Source organism: Clarias gariepinus, chromosome 4 (genome assembly GCF_024256425.1).
Source record: "Clarias gariepinus isolate MV-2021 ecotype Netherlands chromosome 4, CGAR_prim_01v2, whole genome shotgun sequence".
NCBI classification, from domain to species: Eukaryota; Metazoa; Chordata; class Actinopteri; order Siluriformes; family Clariidae; genus Clarias; species Clarias gariepinus.
Window position 1 is genome coordinate 26,752,917 of NC_071103.1, and position 13,973 is coordinate 26,766,889.

General features: G+C 40.0%; 1 protein-coding gene across 5 annotated transcripts; it reads right to left on the minus strand.

Moving 5' to 3' along the window:
• Positions 1–7,955: 7,955 nt before the first annotated feature.
• eny2 (ENY2 transcription and export complex 2 subunit) lies at positions 7,956–10,366 on the minus strand. Of its 5 annotated transcripts, none has more exons than XM_053493831.1 (5): positions 10,348–10,366; positions 9,834–9,909; positions 9,661–9,731; positions 8,323–8,397; positions 7,956–8,210 (listed from the first exon to the last, which is right to left on the minus strand). In XM_053493831.1, exons 2-5 carry the CDS (start codon positions 9,899–9,901, stop codon positions 8,137–8,139), a joined length of 288 nt encoding a protein of 95 aa, XP_053349806.1. In that variant the 5' UTR covers positions 9,902–9,909; positions 10,348–10,366; the 3' UTR covers positions 7,956–8,136. The 5 variants fall into 5 exon arrangements, with proteins under 5 accessions (XP_053349806.1, XP_053349805.1, XP_053349804.1 ...); XM_053493830.1 differs by lacking the exon at positions 10,348–10,366 and adding an exon at positions 10,274–10,347; XM_053493829.1 differs by lacking the exon at positions 10,348–10,366 and adding an exon at positions 10,274–10,347 and having other exon boundaries at positions 9,834–9,930.
• Positions 10,367–13,973: the final 3,607 nt, after the last annotated feature.

The window sequence follows — 13,973 nt, forward strand, 5'->3', positions numbered from 1 at the left end:
CTGGAATACAAAAAGCAGTTCTGGCCAAGGTTTGTTTTCACCTGAAGCAGCCATTTGTCTTGGCATATGCCCAACGTTAAACCACTGTGTATGTTTCTATGGTCTCTGAGGGCCTGTGTGCGCACCATAACCACTTAATGTGGTGGGAGAGCTAAAGATCTCCATAACAATCTTGAAATTGTGAAACCACATCATTTCCTTGCACTAGCACAAAAAAAAAACATGTTTTTCTTAAGTAGGTGCCATCCAATACACAGTCAAGTGAGAACTGCAAACTAAATCCTTAAACGAAATGTCAGTGTTTTTTGGAACCAAGCTTTTATAGATCCTTAATATTTTTGTAGCAATTTTAATATACAACTGAGAAATGATTCTGCATGGCTAAATTCTGCGGCCTGATTTGATGTGATTATACTTTCCCTTGCAAGCTCGAGCTTTTTGAGCTCATCTCTTTGTGGCTATAATAAGGACCAGTCAGGTATTGCTCTAATTCCTGGCTCAACGTCACACAGCTGCACAGTGGCAAATCTGAAGGGTCCAACACATTCCTTGCACCTCGTTTAAGACAAAAGGGTGGAGTGGGATTAGAGACGCATGTTTGTGGTGTGTTGTTATACAACAAAAGACAAAGGAATAAAGACCCGTAGCCTTTTTAAGTTAGGAATCCAACCTGCTTTAACAAGATTCCTTACAAGATTAAACTTTGGCCACAGACATTAGTGATGATTGTTTTAAATGTTTACAATATACAATAATAAAAAATGTTGGCTTAGCAGGAAATGTCTAGTGTAAATCCCCTGTGACTGACTGGAAGTGGTAGCAAGGTTCAAATATTATCAATATGTTGCACAAGAGCATGGATAGTATCAAAAGTAAATACAAAACTGTTAGCAAAAAATCATTAGCAAGGAAAAATGATTAGAAATTAAAAAAAGAGTTTAGATCATGCATTGTGGGCATAAATATGTTATTATATAAATTTCCAATTGAAAACATGAAACGTACACAAATGGCCTCTTAACATGATCCTGCTGACCTGGATTGGAATATGTATGTGCATGCGGGAGTGCATACATGACCCAACAGCATATGTGTGAGGAGCAGGGTGGAGTTGGAGCCCTGAGCTGTGTGTGTGTGTGTGTGTGTGTATACTCTCTGTTGCTGAGCGTGACTGGATGAGGAGAGAGGGGCCCTTTTGAGGTGGATCCCAAGCTAAGGTCCCAGGGAGTCATTTCATCTCGTCCATGATACAGCATTCTGTGTGTGTGTGTGTGTGTGTGTGCACGCATGGTGCTGGGCTCATTCTCTGTTCCTCTCACCCCGCCTGTCTCGCCTCAGTCGTGCTGGAAGTGCAGAGGTTTTGACAGCTGTGCTTGGCTCATTCTGATGGTAGTCTGGAGGAAAAGGGTGTGTGCCGAGTTTGTGTGTGTACACTAGAGAATCAGGTGAACTCGTGTTCATATGGGTTTGTTCATATGGGTTTGTGTACAAAGCAAAATATATGCTGGCTTAGGGTTTATTGTTAATCGTTTATAACTGTCTTGAACAAATAAGATAAGTGAGAGTTGGGTAGTTAAAGGAGAGCAATAGGTGAGATAAGGAAAGAGAGAAAGAAAGAGAGACATACTGTACATACAAAGAAAGAGTGTGTGCATTAAAGGTAACAGTATTGTGTGTAGGCATGATCAGCATGGCCGAGGCTTTGGGAATAACGCAGGAATGTGCACAGGGTCGGGGTTAGCGAGCGGCTCAGCCTGCAAGGTCGTGGGGAGCACAGCCAGGCCAACCACATGAGTCTCAGCTGATCCCTCTGCTATCCAGCTGAGTGTGGAGGCCTGAGTCAGCCTGAGAGCACACTCCACTTACCTGGTCTTCAAGAGAAAGCTGTCTCTGGGGTAACATTCAAGGTGTTTTCACTACAAACTTACCTTGTGGCAGCCAGATGTCAGGGTGGGAGTAAAGGAAGGAAAAGGCTAATGAAGCAGCTTGTGGCCAGGTCAGCACAACTGATTCGAATTGGACTTACTCAAACTCCAGAACTGCTATTTCATGTGTTGCATGTAATATATCATCCTCTTAGCTGCTTTAATATTTTCGTTGGCCGGTGATGCCTTTTCTTCACAGCTGTGAAGTGAAGTGCATTAATTAGGCCCAGAAAGTTCACATAAGAGCAAGGTGAATCACTTCGACTGTACTCTAGACACATACCTGTACAGACGTCTTCCTGCTGTTTCACAGTAATGACGTCAAACGTGAGTCGCTGTCAGGCTCATCAAACAGCGCTAATGATTTCACGCAATGCTGTAAAACACTAACACCTCCTTGAGCTAACCCGTAAGGAGGTGATAGTGTTTAGGCCGTGTTCCTGATGGGAAAGAGAGAGAGAAAAATGCATCTTTTCCTGTGTTTCTTTTTTCCTGCTGTTTTCCAGGATGGTCATAATTTGGGGTGGTTACGCTCTCGTGGCAGAATGAGGAAGCAGTTCTCTTGTCTCCCCCTCTCGTTTGACTAAGACGCTCATAAAAACACAGGACATCCTGTGGACTTTTAATGACACAGCACACATTGTAATCAAATGACTCAAATAAACACTCCTAGCCATGGCATTCTATAAATGTAGTGCAGGTGTTTTTTTGTTTTTGTTTTTTGCGTTTCCATTTTTGATCATCTACTCTATACATTATCATGTACTGTACACTGATCATATATTTTATTCTTTAATCTACAGTGCCGAGTTGCTAAAGGTCACATCACATGAATTATTCAGAAACATCAAAATGACGTGAATAATAATCAGCAAGACTGGTTCAGGTTTTCAAGAGTTTGTGTTCTGTTGATGGAATAATTTGTTCCAGGAATCAGTGTGACAATTTGGTATTATTATGCCACCAGGTGGTTGATGTTTGCTATAGCTAATGAATTTATTGCAGTCTGATGAATCAGACAGAACAGACATTCAGTGCGCTGACAATTAAACATCTCCTCTCATCCCCATTGATGTTTTATCTGCCTAATGTTTTAAATTCTTTTAAATAATTCATTTCACTTAACTGGGGGTTTGGAAATCCATCAAACATTTTCCCTACTGGGGTAGCAAAAGCTGTGAAGCAACACGCATACACTGCATTAACATATTTGCTCCTGCTTTAAACATGGTTTTGTTAATTAACGATGATATTTTGTAAAGCCATTATGGGGATGTGCATGAACATTACATGATATAACACAAGTCTCTGAGTGTAAAGTAAATTCTGAATGCCATTGTATAATATAAAGTTTCATCATATTGCATTCTTATAGTGCTATGGCGTGCGTCCAGATGTAAACACTAGAAAAAGACAAATGGAGTTGATAGAGGGTTAAAAATGAGATATTTTAATGAAACATTGGGTCATTTATGATTTACAGCCATATTAAATGGGCGTAAAATGATACTGTATGTCTTTTTATTGTATCATCTGTCCACAAATGTGAGCCTCATGTGAAATGTACACAATAAATTTCCAATAGTGAACAGATACAAGATAAAATTTACAGTGTGCACTGGAATCTTTCCTCCTTGTGTCTTTAACAGACAGTTGAAATATATTTGTATGTACGTGAGTGAATACCCGACCTGTGTTGTCATAAAAATCTACTGCTCATTCTTGTGATGTCTGTGCTTCATTTCGGTGTGAATGGGTTGCATAACACCTGGTTCCATACCAGCTTTTGGACGTAGCAGTTGCTGTGATACACAGGTCATGCACTCTCCCTCCCTCCTGCTGCTGCGCCCTTTAGACATGATTAACTATATTCCGCTTTTTTCCCATTCCCCTCTGTAGCATCTCCTCCTGTACAGCAGCTTTAACCTTAACTCAGAGCCCCTCGCTTTGAAGACAGTCCCCGTCTTCTCTGACCATCAGTAGTATCTGTGTCCGACTGAAGTTTGTGGGCCATGCAGTGGCCGCTTGTTTCCGAGTTGCTGTAAGCAAACTGCTGCCTATTTTCTGCTGATGAGAGGTGGACTGCACAAGCTGAAGACGGGGCTGGCTGTGATCAGGGCTGTAAATTCAGGTGGGGAGGGTGAGATCCTGTAAGACGAAACCTCCCTTTCTGCCAGTATCAGCACACGACTCCACAGAGACAAGAGAGAAGAAGCAGGCAGTAAATCCATTGGAGTTCACTGATAGCGCTGTTTGCACAGCCACCGCCGCTTCCTTTGATCAAATCGCCGAGGGGGCAGGGGGGTCGTGTGTCGCTGCCAAAGGTCAGCTATATATTACACTCCTAAAAGTGATTACTGAAATTCTTAACTGAAACCATTCTGCTGCCAGGGTGTGCCAGAAGCCCCTGCGGCGGTGTCTGGGCCGCTCGGGGGCCTCTCTGCAGCCCTGTTCGCCGCACAAATCCTCTCCGCTTGTGTTTTTTATCATCTGAGGAGGGCCTGAGCAAGGCCCACATGGAAACATGTGCTATCCGATTGCAGCATCAGTCAGGTAAACGCTGGGAGTGTCTGTGGCTCTGGCCTCACAGTCAGGAAATATAAATGTGTACTACACTTCAAAGGGGAGAAACAGCAAATTAAGGCATGCCAAAGAGCAAGACAGTGAGTGCCTTAGTATTAGCAATAACATAAATATGACAAGCTTATATTTTGCTCTTGGTGTTGTTCAGACCTCACCGGTTCATCAACAGCTCTTAGCTATGCTGTAGTTTAAGATTAAGTAAAAGATGGGTTCAACTGAGCCATGATGGCTCACATGGCACCTGAGCTAATTATATTGACTGCAGCACTCAGCATCCATAAAACAGTGGAAAGTCTGAGTCCTTTATGGTGGAACTGAGGGCTTTTACTGATTGGAGGATAGAATGTGTCACATGCTGCCGTACTTCTCACCCTGGCCTTTAGGTATAGACGTCTCATACAAAATTAAACAAACCATCCAACGTCATTTGTTTCAATTCTAGATGTTCTCATAAACAGCATCCTCTCTGTCACTGCTGCAGAGTTTAGATATTGCCATTTTGGGGCTCAACAAGAGGAATGTGACTTCATGCTTAATGAAACTTAATATGCATTTGCTGATCATTACCTAATATTGCCTTGTGTTAACTTTGGCAGACCTCTGCTTGGCTCTTAAATTAAAAGGGATGATGTATTTCCTCTTATTTGCTATTTGCAATGAGCTACTGAGATTGAGTTTGCGAGGCAGAGAGAGTGAGTTTGAGAAGGAGAGAGCGAGAGAGGTGTCTATGTGACCAACTGGCACATGCCAGAAATAACAGAGCATACCTTGCTCTAGAGTCTCATTAGCTGGTGGAAAACAGTTCCCCTGAGTTGCAACAGGGTGTAAATATCCATCAAAAACTTTTTAGACCTGAGCACATTTCATGCCAAATTTTCCTCCTCTCTGACAGAGTGGATGAGAGAGAGAGCCCATAAACTATAAGCTGAAAACCCATGTTGCACATCCTGTAAAATTAGTCGCTGTAATTCAAAGTGAATTAATGGAAAGCTACATACAAACTGAGAATTATTTCTCATGTTTTAGACAGCAGATATATTTCACCATGCTTAGTTTACCATGAACTTAAATTTACTCTGTCTGCAGTTTTATTCATGATAGGGTTACAAAAAACTAGGTCTACAGGATTATGTTCAGAGGAATGTGGCAAATTGTTGTGTCCTCTTCTTTTAGACATGCAGTAGCCTTATAAGAATGAACTTCAGATATACTGTACACTGACATTAACCCAGCTGACAGGTGATGTGAATAACATTGATTATCTTGCTACAATAGGACCTATAAAGAGGTGCAATATATGATTCTAACATTACACCTTGCCTAATTTTGTGTAGGTCCCTGCTGTGCTACCACAACTGTTCTGACCCATCAAGTAACATAACTTTGTTCAGGAAATCATCTCTTTAGGTTTTCTTATATTTTTCTATTATTGTATATTTTGTCTTATCTTCTGTAGTTATATTTTTCTTATCTTCGCAAAATTTGTTTTCTATTTTATTCCATATTTATTTCCAATTAATAATCTTTTTATTTTTAAGGTCACAGGCGGTCATTTAAGCATTTCACTGCTTATCGTACTGTTAATGACAAGTTGAAATTTGAATTTGAATCAACAAAAACTTCAAAGGTCTTCTGACACTATCAGAAGATCCTTTAAGGTCCTGTTTAAGGCAGAGAGAGGCAAGACAGGTTTGTCTACTACACATCAACATTTCACTGTAAGTGCAATTTCTTAAATAAAAGTGTGTGAACCTCTGGCACTTCCTGGGATGAATTTTTTTGTGAATAAAAGCATGAAATCTATTGGACAACCATTAGTTTAGTTAGTATATGAAACTATACTATACTATACTGAAATGGAGACTGCAAGAAAGAGAAAATATTATTCCATGAAAAGAGTGCCAATCCAGCGCAGGGCACACGTGCACACACTACGGGCACTAGTGGGAACACCAATTAACCTATTCTGGACCAAGCACAGGGAGAAAATGCACTCCATGCACACAGACCCAAGGCAGGAATTGAACCCCCGACCCTAGAGATAGTAGGCCACAGTGCTAACCACTAGACCACCATGCCACCTTATGGACAATGTTATTTGCATCCTGTGTCAGGATGAGGTACTGTACAAGAAGAATACATCATTGATGTTTAGGCATTATTTTTCTGGCCATCGGAATGCTCAGCCTCTTTATAGTCTGTGGCCAATTTTATTGTCAGGTGAAAGAAGAGATCCACTTGACTTATGGAGCAGATGTAAAACATCTGTATCCTTGGCTATACCATTTTGCACTTCAGTTTTTATATACACCTGCATCCTCATGTGAGAAGGTGTTCTTTCCGCCGGGGAAATTGTGTTTGAGACAGAAGGAATCACCTCAGCCGAGCCACAGTAGTGGCGATTCTTTTTCTGGGAAAAAATAAAAATAAAAAATTCTCCTCACTGCCTCTTGTACCATTTACATTGCTTATTTGCAGTACACACAACCACTGAGCAGTAACATCCTTTTATTTGTTTTTTGTCAATGCATCCATTATTTATTTTTACATTACAACTGAAACTATTTCATTAAATACATAATACATTATATATAATATTTATTACCTGATATTATCATTTTAAAGCAATGATAACAGAATATATTACATATGGTAGTTCTTGAACCTTAACCACTGACAGTTATGGTACTAAACTAATTTTGACAGGACTCTAATTGCAGCAGTAGGGGTCGCTAGTGAACCGTGTACTAAATAAAGATTTGCATAATGAACCTTTGCCCTTATCAATCACCTAGGAAGCCTTGATGCTTCTTAAAACCTTATTTGATCACTAGCTGACAGCACTTTTTATGTTATGGCTGGTTGGTGGAAAGCAATATTAAGATATGGTCTTCCATGTGAGTTCATCATCAAAAGTGGTCCAAGGAAATTGACCCATCAACCAGTGACAGGGTCACAGGTGTCGAAAAGCATAAGGAGTGAAGGTTAACCTCTAGCCCAGTCCTACAGAACAGCTACTACTCTGGTTCCTCCAATCATTTAGGAATGGTTAAAGCAACAGGACAAAAAGTTCAAGGTGTTCACATGACTCCCAAATTGCCCACATCTTAATTTGAGTATCTGTGGGATGTATTGGACTAACATGACTGACCCTTGAATGTCTCACCTCTCCCACTCAACTTAAAGGATCTGCTGTTAACCTCTCACTGCTAGATACCACAGCACTCCTTTAGAGGCTCTGTGAAGTCCGTGCCTTGATAGTTCAGAGTTGTTCTGGTGACACAAGGGGAACCTACACAATACTAGGCAGGTGATTACATTAATATGGCTGATCTTTGTATATTACTATAATTAAAAACTTTTAATAAGTTAAATTTCAATTGGAACACTCAGGCCACCCCTCCCCCCTAGGGGCACACCATGCAATTAAGCAGTCAACATCATACATTTACAAACATGAATAAACTTTATTGTAGTAACAACAAATTCATTCACCAGGCTTGCTCTTTATTTCCTTACCAATATTAAAAGCAATACACAAACAGATAAAAAAAAAAGGGGGAAAAAAAACATGAGTTTTACAGCTAATGTGGTATTTCAGTTGGCATAGAGTCCAGTGCCCTCTGCATCATGTAGAATGTTGTGCTAAGAAAGCCCTTATTCTCTGCAAAAGCTCCTTCTTTACACTGTCAGGCACCAGCGCTGAGAAACCGGCAACAAAACGTGTTAAAATCATTGCTTCAGTTTTTTATTTGCTTCAGTAACTTTGTTGTTGATAGTGTGAAGTTACAGAAAATGCACGTCAGAAGCCTACCTCTTCCTTTAGGAGTTACTCCTGCCACCAGGTCTTCTACGGTGACATTCTCGATTCCCTTTTCCTTTATGACTTCTGTAAAATCAGTTTTGATATAAAATGAGAAGTCTAGAAACGTACAGCTGGGTGAAGTACATGCCGTATAATGAGCAGCACATACACACCTTATTAGGAATCGAAAAGCTTCAGATGACTTTGGCGCTTCTTATCTTGTCTGGGAGGAGATCTAATATTTAACCAGTTTACCCAAACTATGCAGTGTTTAAAGTGTTGGGTTTTTCCCCTGCTAAGACTGCACTGATTTTCTTGATTACTAGAGTTTACTGCAATTGTGAAATCAGATACCTTTAAACATCATAATAAAATCTGCCAACTCTCATGAATTGAGGTAAGAAATGCGAATAAGAGAAAATTGTGCACATGCGAAAGTGAGGTTACACAGAGATTCACAATCATACTGTACATGCAGCACAATACCACTTTAATGTGTCCTTTTTCATTTTCTTTTCTTTCTTCTTTTTTTTGCATCAATAGATTCTTCTTTAATTATACTTTCAACATTCATTATTATTATTATTAACTTTTTGCTTTTTTAGCTTTTTTCTTTTCTTTTTTTTATTTCATAATAAAATCTAATCACTTGTATCTATTGTTTTACTAACACTGTAAGACAAAAATATACAGTATAATTAATAGCTAATTCAGGCAGAGTAAGGTGTATGGTTAGTGTCAGACATAATGACTGGGCATGCGCAGTGGGGGAAGTCTCTGTGTGTGTGTATGTGTGTGTGTGCGCGTGTGTGTAACAGCAGAACAAACACCCATAGGTTTGGAATCTCACACCAAGTTTTTCTGAAAGTCATTGATCAAGGAAGCATTTAATGTTGTTTTTGAGGAAGACTGAACTAAAAAGTCAGCTTTAAAGGACATGGGAGCTGAGGAGAGCGAGATCTACAGGTGGCAGTGATGCAACCTACAGAACTCCAATTAGATGCTGAGTGGTACTGAAAGGAAACATGTGGAGTAGAGAGAGTATGTAGAAGTACTGGATAAAGCAGGCGAAGCATACAAGACACAGAACAAGTCAAGACAAGATCAGAGAAGTATGCATTTGATGTTTTAAGGAAGGATTGTCCGGACAATGAGACCTACAGTCGGTAGTAATGTAACCTACTGGATTATCGTTAAAAAACAACAAAGAAGAAGCTTTTCTGAAAACGTGGAGACTGTGGTCATGATTGTGACTAAGATGGGGCCATTACTGCTGCCGGTAAAACTAAGTGGACTTCCCAGCATGTAATAATAAAGTCATGAATCACACCAGCACCTGTGTCTTACCTTTACAGTGTGCTTTTAACTGATCTCTCCAGCCACACTCAGTGAGCTTGGCTTTGAGCAAGTCCTTTAACCTGCAATGCAGATGACAGAAAGATAACGTCAAGCCCAAGTTAAGCCAAATTATCTGTGCATAAACAAACAAATGAACGAATTAATAAATAAATAAACATTACCGCTCCCTCTCTCCCATTTCGATCAGCTTCTGGTTAATCGCAGCCCTCATCTGTAACTCTTTACTCATTACTCAGCCTGGAGAACATTAACGTTAAGCTTTAGGTAGAAACAAACAAAAACATTACAAATATGCCCCGCTACGTAGGTCTTAATATTATAGCTATGATATATATCTTATAAAAATCACAAATTAATAAACACACAACCACACAAATGAACCTTTAAATGCGCGGTTTATCGTCGTGTCCCGTTTTTCTAACTGAAAACACTGTAGGTGCTGCAGCACGACTGCTAACGGGGCTAGCTAAGCTCCAATTAGCTTGCTGACGCTGTTTACGCTAGCTTACACTGATTGACGGAAAGTTAAAACATGAACATCACGAACACCTAACATACACGACAACTGATGTCAGAATGTTGTTAAATCCCAAAAACTTACCTAAACTCTTACAGAAATTACCATAATGTTTTCATTACCGGATGCTATAGGACCTTGTGGCTACTGGTCCTTACCTTATTACGGTCCTCCATGAAACATGCAGTTGAGATAAAAGGTTCCTACTTGTAAGGAAATGCGCTGCCGAAGAGTAATTATGTGATTAATTTGTCAAGTAAATTAAAACAAATAAAAGGTTCTCTGGAACAATAAACATAATGGTTGTGTGTTTATACCAGCAGGCTTCAGTCCAAGGGTTTATTAGGGGTTTTTTTCTGTTGTAAAATAAACTTACGAACAATCTGGACGATACAATTTCTTATTTTTATTTACAGAAAATGACGGCACCTAGGTTGTAACTGGTTAATCCTGTTAGCCATGTGGTGGCAGTATTGCTTCAACTTGGAAAAATACCCTGAGAACTTCAACGACTGGTCCGGTCTATGTGGCTCTAAAGACATAAATACATCCAGGAACCCCTGTAGTCCAACTAGGCACAGTGGAGGCCAGTGGAGAACATTGTATTTATTCCCATTATTACGACCTATTATGGTAGGTCCTCTGGTCAACATTCACACACTAAGGGCAATTTGGAAACACCAACTAACCTAATCTGCATGTCCTTGGACTGTGGGAGGAAGCCCATCAAGTACAGTATGCACTAAGCCAGAGGTCTCCAAAGCCAGTCCTGGAGGGCCAGTGTCCAACACAGTTTGTTAATTCTTCTTCTCAAACACAGCTGATTTAACTAATCTGTGCTGGTCACTGGCCCTACAGGACTGGATTTGGAGACCCCTGATGTAGAGTATGTCTGTGGTTTTGACTGGATTTGGCACTATGAAAACCAGGATCTGTCCAGGTTCTTAAGGTACTCAGAAGTATTGATGCAGGATGTGGGTTTTTTCCCAGCAGTACCGCCTTCTGTAGTTGACTGATGGTAAACCTGTCAACGCCCAAGGTGTTCCGATGGTGCCGCAGATCAGCTGGAATTGCACCAAGGGAACCTATTACTACTGTACAGAAACACTGCCTGCTTTCTTCTGCCAGAGTCTTTCTACTATCTCTACTATCTACAGGTAGATTCTTACTATCTACAGGTCTTTGTATTTTTTTTACACTTCAAGTTGTTTCTCTTAAACTTGCCTGTGTCCTGGAATTGTGATCATATTGTGTGTCAAATAGCCACACCTACTTCTTGTCAACCATTGTAATGTTCGCCATGTTATGAGTTAGATGTTTGTCAGTCTGTAACCGAGAGCCCCATATGATCTTTGCCAATTTTTTTCATTAATTATTTTCTATCTGGTGGTAGCACCAATTTTGGTTAACATCTAGAATGTAATACTTTCAGATGTTTCAGTAAATCATTTTTTGCTACTTTATCATTTCTTTCTTTGTAATCACTCTGCACAATCTTCTTGCAACAGCTGAATAAATGATCTACTATTTCTTCAAGTTTTTGCACAGGTGGAACTCCCTTTTGAAGGTTTTGTGGTCAATCACTGGTGCAAAGAGCTTCTTCCTGTGCAGCCATGATAAGACCTCCTGTTTCTATTCACAGACTTTCTTTAAACACTGCCAAGTATTGATCTTATCGGCTTTTTCTTCCCGATCTCTCACATACAGTCCATGCAGCAGTTTGTTGTGCCACCTCTCTCTTTGGTTGTTAATCTTCATTATCCATTATTCATTCATCTTCTTTCTCGCTTATGGTCTACAGGGACATGAGGGGCCTGAAGCCTATAACAGGAGACTTTGGGCATAATGTGTGGTGCACCCCTGGACAGGGTGCCAATCCATTTTGCAGAGCACACACACACACATCTCACACACACACACACACACACACACACACACACACACACACACACACACACACACACACACACACACACACACACACAAACAGGCAATTTGGGAACACCAATTAATCTGATCTACAGACCTAAAGGAAACACACCACGCATTCATATTGCACTATGATGTACTAATGGAAGTCATCTTATGCCGATGTTTGATGCTTACTAGCTAAATTTTTTTTCTGTCCCAGCTGTCAGCTCCATTTTCCACGGACCAATAATGTGTGGAAAAAGCCTAATGTTCTGACAGACTCTTATGAGTTCCAGACATTTTAGCATCCAGCTGTATGGCATTGTATTGTGTGTATTGTGTTGTCAATTAGAATATGAGCTTTAGTGTCTCATGAGTTTCAGCGGTTTTCTTTCTGTTCCACCAGGAGTAGGTTATTTCTTTCCAAGTGGTACTGAATTGTTTTGGATATTATGCCTGTATTCAGCATAAGTACACAGGTGAGGGGTCAGTAGTTGCTTTGGTTTTCACCTTTATCTGAATCTTTCATGTATTAGATGAGGTCTGCCAGTTGTCATCCAGTTATTATTCTGGCCACCATGTGCCACTTGTTCTCAACAATACTTGGATGTAGACTTTTCTGGTGTTTGAGCCAGATATCATGTAGCTCATTCCTTCCATATGCTTCTTTGTTCTTCTTTGTTACTAGCTTTTTTTAATGCATGATTTATTTATAACAAATAAATACAAAACATACAAAAAAACACAATCACACAAGACATTGGAAAGATACACTACAATAAAACGTTATGGAAAAAATTACTAAAGCAGTAATATTGGAGTGAATACCATTATAAAGACAAGTGAAACAGAAAGTACAAGGGGGGGGGGGGGATGAAATGCATGCCAAAGTCTTCCTAAACCACTGCAGGATTGGTAAATTGAAGAGATTCAACACAATTAAGAACTGGTTGCCAAATTTTTGAAAATTTAACCTGAGTACCACACAGTGAGTGTTTAATCTTCTTCAACTTCATAAAAGTAAGGTCATCTTTTATCCAGAGAGAGTGAGGTAGGGGGTTAGAGCCCTTCCAGTGCATTAAAATAACACGTCTTGCCAGGAGAGTAAGAAATGCAACAAGTTCAACAAAGTAGGAGGGCATGGAGTACCCACTGGGTAAAACCCCAAACAGGCCAATCGAAGGTTCCGAGAGGATCTTGAGGTAATGACTGACAGAGAGTCAAAAACAGATGTCCAAAAAGAGAATATAACCGGTTATGACCAAAACATACGGATGAGATCGGCAGGACCGCAATGACATTTATCACAGTTACAGTCAGTGCTAGGGTATATACGGGTCAGTTTACTTTTGGACCAGTGGACTCTGTGCACCACTTTGCACTGCAGAACTCTATGACGCGCACAGGTAGAAGAGGTATGGATTCTTTTTAAGACTAGCTGCCAAATCGAAGGACTAATATCAATACCAACGTCTACGGACCAAACATATCGCAGACCATCTGAAGCAGAAGAATGAAGTGAGAGGGCAATAGAATATAATTATGAGATTGCATCTTTAAGGTTAGGATCCAACTTAAGAACAGAATCAAGTGTGTTAGAAGAAGGAATAGCAGGAAATGTGTTTTGTTTTTAGCTTATCTGTTATTATTAGTTTGTATGTATATGTGTTACATGTTTATACCGTTTACTTCAGCTTCCACCACCTTTCCCTAGGTAGCTTGCTGTACCAAGGGAAAGGAGGTGATTCTTTAATCCTTCAATCCTTTATCTTGTCCCAAAATTGGGTAGTTTACTGGGTCCTTTTTCCAGTCTTGCTTCATAGCTTCTGATTTTTAGAATTTTTTTAATTTGATATTGCTGTTAATTACTGCT

What these genes read in the sequence shown, in the direction of transcription:
- eny2 (XM_053493831.1), bottom strand. Translation starts at nt 9,901, where the DNA reads ATGAGTAAAGAGTTACAGATGAGGGCTGCGATTAACCAGAAGCTGATC. An exon ending in GAAATGGGAGAGAGGGAGCG is followed by an intron (nt 9,732 to 9,833) that starts GTAATGTTTATT and finishes TCTGCATTGCAG; the next exon opens with GTTAAAGGACTTGCTCAAAG. An exon ending in AGTAACTCCTAAAGGAAGAG is followed by an intron (nt 8,211 to 8,322) that starts GTAGGCTTCTGA and finishes CCGGTTTCTCAG; the next exon opens with CGCTGGTGCCTGACAGTGTA.